The sequence below is a fragment of the Teleopsis dalmanni genome, chromosome 2 (assembly GCF_002237135.1).
Source record: "Teleopsis dalmanni isolate 2A chromosome 2, ASM223713v2, whole genome shotgun sequence".
NCBI lineage: Eukaryota > Metazoa > Arthropoda > Insecta > Diptera > Diopsidae > Teleopsis > Teleopsis dalmanni.
In genome coordinates, this window is record NC_051847.1 from 46292400 (window position 1) to 46299334 (window position 6935).

The 6935-nt window shown below is 28.0% G+C and overlaps 1 protein-coding gene across 1 annotated transcript in view; it reads left to right on the forward strand.

The window, feature by feature from the left end:
- The window catches only part of LOC119674460 (ubiquitin), a 9132-nt gene extending 4223 nt beyond the window's left edge, over window positions 1-4909 (forward strand). Inside the window, exon 4 of the mRNA XM_038085599.1 lies at window positions 4890-4909. Coding sequence (XP_037941527.1) covers window positions 4890-4909 — 20 coding nt within the window. The remainder of the gene's footprint in view (window positions 1-4889) is intronic.
- Window positions 4910-6935: the final 2026 nt, after the last annotated feature.

The window sequence follows — 6935 nt, forward strand, 5'->3', positions numbered from 1 at the left end:
TATATATATATATACTAGATAACCCGACAAACGCTGTTTTGCCTTATAAATTATTTCTAGTTTCTAGATAAATTCTAGTGTAGACAAAAAGTAACTTACTTATTATAAGTGTGTAAGTATGTGGTATATGCATGAAATAGGCATGGAGCGCTATGAACGAAAAGGATAATAAAAATAACAAACGCCAAACAATATTATTTTTAAGTTATTATAGTTTATTTATTAAATTATTAATTTAAAATCAATAGATTTTATGATACCAAGTTCCCTGGCAACAACTGTTGTATCTTCAAATTTAAATTGTCTTGGATTGACTGTAAATAATAATAATGATAATGGGCCAGTAACATTAACCAACAACAGTCGAAGATAAAAGTACTCAGTGTGTCTTGGATTAACTATAAATAAGCGTTTGATTTAAATAAATTGAGACATGCATCAACTGGTGAAACTTGCTTGCGGGGCATCCATTTTTTTGTTTAAGGCCATGTGAAATAGCGTGGTACTTGTGAATAGAGTAATGTTTTTGCAAAGGCACCAAAATCATCCGTACTATTAAACAATTCAAAAAATGCAGTGAGTGCAGATTTAGGTGGATTTGTACCACGATCAATCACTGTCTCGTTCGTGAAAAATACACGCTGACCATTTTCAAGATGGACGGCTACCTGAACAGCTGCTGGATCCCGTTCATGAATTAGAAAGCCGAAGATACGCCAAGCAGCTTCATTGGAGGTGATGTACCGACCAATTTGGTAGAGCGTAATTTCACCGTTTTTGTTCATTGGAGGAGCATTTACATTAGTATTTTCTACTCTAAACACAGCCATACCACCGCCTTTATGGACATACTTATATATTTGATGCTCTTCACAGAACTGCAAAACTCAACATTAATATAAGCATTGTATGTCTTGCTTAGCAGAGGCGAATACGTTACCACCCGCCATTGTCCCCCATTATCGGGATTTCTTCGACGATATATTGGATATCCGTCGGTATTTGTTATAGTATCATTAGTGAAATCTTTAGAAAAATTTTTAGTACATTTTCCATCTGCCATGCAAGCCGAAGACGAAGAACGAAGTCGATGTAAATGCTCGATGTACTTGTTGGCGTAGTTACATAAAATATTAAGAAAAAATTTTTCTTTTTCAAAAATATAAACAAAATTTATGTCAAAAAAATAAAAAATTTTTTGTTAAGCACTAAGGATATTTTTACTGGGTAGGGACTCCCTAATCACTTTAGCGGTATGAAAAATAGATAGTAGCCGATTCTCAGACCTACTGAATACGCATATAAAATTTGGTAAAAATCGGTAAAGCCGTTTCGGAGGAGTACGGTAACTAACATTGTGACATGGAAATTTTATTTATAAGACCGCAAACAGACATCGTTTGGCCTTGCGACTTATTGATGGTCTTTGCAAATGCCAATCTAATAGGAAATTGAACGCGTTTGAATTAAATTGGCATGTCTGTGAGAATCATTGGAATTCGTGGCAATAAAACTTTTTCGTTTCGGAACTTGCCATTCAAAATGGTGGCTTCGATAATGTTTTTCATCAATTTTTTAATTACCAATCGCGTATTATTGTACTATTGTATTGTATGTGTACATCTGGAAATACGCGGTCAATGAGAGCATTTTGGGAATTAACGATAGTGCAGAAATTAGGGGGCAGTTTTATGAATTCAGTATTTTCATAGACAACAACTTTTCATATCATAGCAAGTTTTCTTTTTCAAAAATATAAAAAAATTTATGTCAAAAAAATAAAAAAATTTTTGTTAAAGCAATAAAGATATTTTTGCTGGATAGGGACACCCTAATCACTTTAGCGGTATGAAAAATAGATAGTAGCCGATTCTCAAACCTACTGAATACGCATATAAAATTTGGTAAAAATCGGTAAAGCCGTTTCGGAGGAGTACGGTAACTAACATTTTGACAATGTTAATTTTATATATAGATTATATCTTATATATAAAATTAACATTGTCAAAATGTTAGTTACCGTACTCCTCCGAAACGGCTTTACCGATTTTTACCAAATTTTATATGCGTATTCAGTAGGTCTGAGAATCGGCTACTATCTATTTTTCATACCGTTAAAGTGATTAGGGTGTCCCTATCCAGCAAATATATCTTTATTGCTTTAACAGAAATTTTTTATTTTTTTGACATAAATTTTTTTATATTTTTGAAAAAGAAAACTTGCTATGATATGAAAAGTTGTTGTCTATGAAAATACTGAATTCATAAAACTGCCCCCTAATTTCTGCACTATCGTTGATTCTCAAAATGCTCTCATTGACCGCGTATTTCCAGATGTACACATACAATACATAAATCATGGGTGGCTGGCAGAAAGAGTCATTAGCAGGAAAAAAAAATGTGGACGTTGATGAATTAAACTTCAAGATAAAACAGACATTGCCAGGCGACTTAATATCATACAAATTGATCGATACAGTTTGTAATACCAACGAAGTTGTAAACTATCCAGCAGAGTTTTTAAACTCACTGGATTTGCCAGGCATACCACCACACATTTTACGACTGAAAGTTGGATCACCGATTATTTTACTTCGGAATTTGAACCCACCACTGCTATGCAATAGTACGCGATTGGTAATTAAAAAATTGATGAAAAACATTATCGAAGCCACCATTTTGAATGGCAAGGTCCGAAACGAAAAAGATTTATTGCCACGAATTCCAATGATTCTCACAGACAAGCCAAATTAATTCAAACGCGTTCAATTTTCTATTAGATTGGTATGAGAATCGGCTACTATCTATTTTTCATACCGCTAAAGTGATTAGGGAGTCCCTACCCAGCAAAAATATCCTTATTGCTTTAACAAAAAATTTTTTATTTTTTTGACATAAATTTTGTTTATATTTTTGAAAAAGAAAAATTTTTTCTTAACTTCATTTCTTCGTCTTCGCCTTGCATGGCAGATGGAAAATGTACTAAAAATTTTTCTAAGGATTTCACTAATGATACTATAACAAATACCGACGGATATCCAATATATCGTCGAAGAAATCCCGATAATAGGGGACAATGGCGGGTGGTGCCGTATTCGCCTCTGCTAAGCAAGACATACAATGTTCATATTAATGTTGAGTTTTGCAGTTCTGTGAAGAGCATCAAATATATTTACAAGTATGTCTATAAAGGCAGTGATATGGCTGTGTTTAGAGTAGAAAATACTAATGTAAATGCCAATAAACAAACACGGTGAAATTACGCTCTACCAAATTGGTCGGTACATCAGCTCCAATGAAGCTGCTTGGCGTATCTTCGGTTTTCTAATTCATGAACGGGATCCAGCAGCTGTTCAGTTAGCCGTCCATCTTGAAAACGGTAAGCGTGTATTTTTCACGAACGAGACAGTGATTGATCGTAGTACAAATCCACCTAAATCTACACTCACTGCATTTTTTTAATTGTGTAATAGTACGGATGATTTTGGTGCCTTTGCAAGAACATTACTCTATTCACAAGTACCACGCTATTTCACTTGGGCTCAAACAAAAAAATGGATGCCCCGCAAGCAAGTTTCACCAGTTGATGCATGTCCTGCAATTTATTAAATCCGAACGCTATTACAGTTAATCCAAGACACACTGAGGGCTTTATCTTCGACGTGTTGGTTTAGATTAACTGGCCTATTACAATTATTGATTTTTACAGTCATCAACGACAATTAAAAGTTTGAAGATACAACAGTTGTTGCCAGGGAACTTGGTATCATACAAATCTATTGATTTTAAATTAATAATTTAATAAATAAACTATAATAACTTAAAAATAATATTGTTTTTGTCTACACTAGAATTTATCTAGAAACTAGAAATAATTTATAAGACAATACAACGTTTGTCGGGTTATCTAGTATTTATATATAATTTATAAAATATGTAATATAACTTTTTTATAAAATATATAAAATTTTCATATATAACAAAAGATATAGTATATATATTTACATATATGCAACTTATCTATTGCATATTTATGTATAATAGATATAGGTACATTTATTTTTAAGCATATATATTTCAGCATTTAAGCATTATATCTATAACATAAATCTGTTATTAAATAGATTTTTATATTTTTATTTATAAGTTATTAAATAGCTTATAGCATATATTTATTATATTTTCTACAATGTCAAAATTATATATTTTTATCCCGTAACGCTAGTTACTTCTCAAATCACTCGCTGTTTAATCTAATTCTTCTTGGATTAAGAATTTGTTCACCAATACTGCAATCCTCTCAGTAGGTGTGGATTAGATTTGACTTTTAAGTAGAATAGTATTTTTATTTTGTACTTATTGGAGCAAAATTTGTTCGAGAAATTATATATCCACTTAGAAACATGATTAAAACTTTTTAATATTTTTTTATACTTAGTATCGGAATATTCCTATCCAAAAGTGATAAATATATAGAATTTTTGTATATGGATACATGTAGATGTCATAAACATCTTACAAAAACTATTATGTTACTAATTATACTACTAAAGTTTTTATATAGAGTATTTAAGTAACACATACAGTGTATATAATTATATATATATTAAATATATTATACAGAAAAATGATACATGAAATGAAATGTACCCCCATATAATGCAGATTTTGATTGCTTAATCTGGATTAACGTTTTTAATCGGGATTCATTTTTAGTGCAATTTTTATGTTCGATTGATGAATCTCGAGTAAAATGTTTAACACTTGAGTTTAATTTATAATGCTTTAGATATTTTGCTAAAGTAGCAAGATTACCCTGACATTAACAGCTGTTTTATATGACTTGATAGATAAAGTATAATTTAATTCGACTTATTTATTTATTATAGTTGTGCCAGATCGAGTGTAAATCTACATGAAATCCAATCGAAAACGTCATAAGATATAATTTATAACAATATGCACCTAAATAGACTATCTAGATATTTCTATCTAAGTATATAACAGCACTAACTATATCGATATCTAGCGTAGTGAAAAAATTTGTTTAAAAAAGCTGACTAAAAAATCATTTTTCAAACAGGTGTGCTTGGTGTGGGCCGATTTGTCAATCGGAGTTGCTATTATTAGCTTATGGAAAATAAGATTTAATATAAATTGAATCAATTAATTCAGTATTATCCAATAAAGCAAATTAAATATATTTGATTGTCACCAACTGCATTTATCACTAATTAATTTATTCTGATATTTTACATTAAGTTAAAATTAATCAAAAATTAAATATAATGAAGTAAAAATTTGCAATTTTAATTTAAAATTGTATTTATTTTTTTCAACATTTGTTAACCTTCCTCACTATTATAACCAGATTATAATCAGTTCACAATTTCACTTTTGCACAATTTACACATATTTTTAGTTTTATTTTAATTTATTGTAATCTGCAATCAAAAAGTTAAAGTTTGTAAAATTTTTATTTTAATTTTAGTACAAAAAAAATTTTTTTTTAACTTTATTTTTAGATATAGTAATAAAAACAAATTATTTTTAATATTAAAAGAATCTAAAGTATTCAAAAAATATGTCAAAAATATAGTCCTGTATTTGTTTAATTCTGTTGATGCTCATCCTAACACTCTTAAAATAAGTGTGTCTATGTTCTATGGAAAAGAAATTTTTTAAAGGTTTAACTGCATAATTTCAAGTTCTTTTGGAATGCAACATTTATTACAGTGTATCATCCAAGTGATCACAATGATTATTTTGTATATATTCCATCAATTATATACTTTTATTAATGAATCTGAATTATTCAATATTATGTTTGAATGGAACACTTATTACAGTGAATAACCTATTAATAGCAATTAATATTGAATACAATTTTACAATACAATATTTAATTAAATGGAATTAATATATTTTATAAAGAATATTCATTTATAAACTCTACTGAATAATTCAATAGTCTATTTGAACGGAGCACTAATTATAGCAGATCATCCAAGTGATCACAATGATTATTGGGTATATATTCCATCAAATTTATTCAATATTATAATTGAATGGAATACTTATTCAATATTATAATTGAATTTAATACTTATTCATCTAAGTGATCACAATCATTATTGACTACTATATCATTTATATTGACTATATATCAAATGTATATTTTTATTAATGAATCTAAATTATTCAATATTATATTTAAATGAAAAACTTATTACAGTGAATCATTCAAGTGATCTTCATTATTATTAAGAAAAAGTGTGATATTTATATTCCGTCAAAAAACCACCTAATTAAACTCAACTGAATAATTCTATATCCTATTTCAACGGAACACTTATTATAGTGAATCACCCAATCAGTTCTGAAGTGCAATCTATATACCGTCAAAAATACACTTTTATAAATTTAACTGAATTATTCAATATTTTATTTGAATGGAACAATTTTAATAGTGGTTCACCTAAGTGATATTAATCAAAATTGAATAAAAGTGCTTTAGATACTAACTCGCATTTAATTCAACAACAAAATTAATTTTATTATTTATTTTAATTTTTAAATAATGTTTTTTATTGTTTGCTGAGTTTAAGAAATAATAATTTTTACTTTAGTAACTATTATATATATAACTATAACAATAACCTTTAAAGTTTAAAAAATTTATTGCTAATTTTAAAGTTTTAACTTTATTAACTATTTTATATAAATTTAACAAAAATTTTTAATTTTTATAAAATTTACTTTAGTAACTTTACTAATGTTTACTTTAGTAACTATTATATATATAACTATAACAATAACCTTTAAAGTTTAAAAAATTTATTGCTAATTTTAAAATTTTAACTTTATTAACTATTTTATATTAATTTAACAAATATTTTTAATTTTTGTAGAAGTTTATTATTTATTGTTAAATT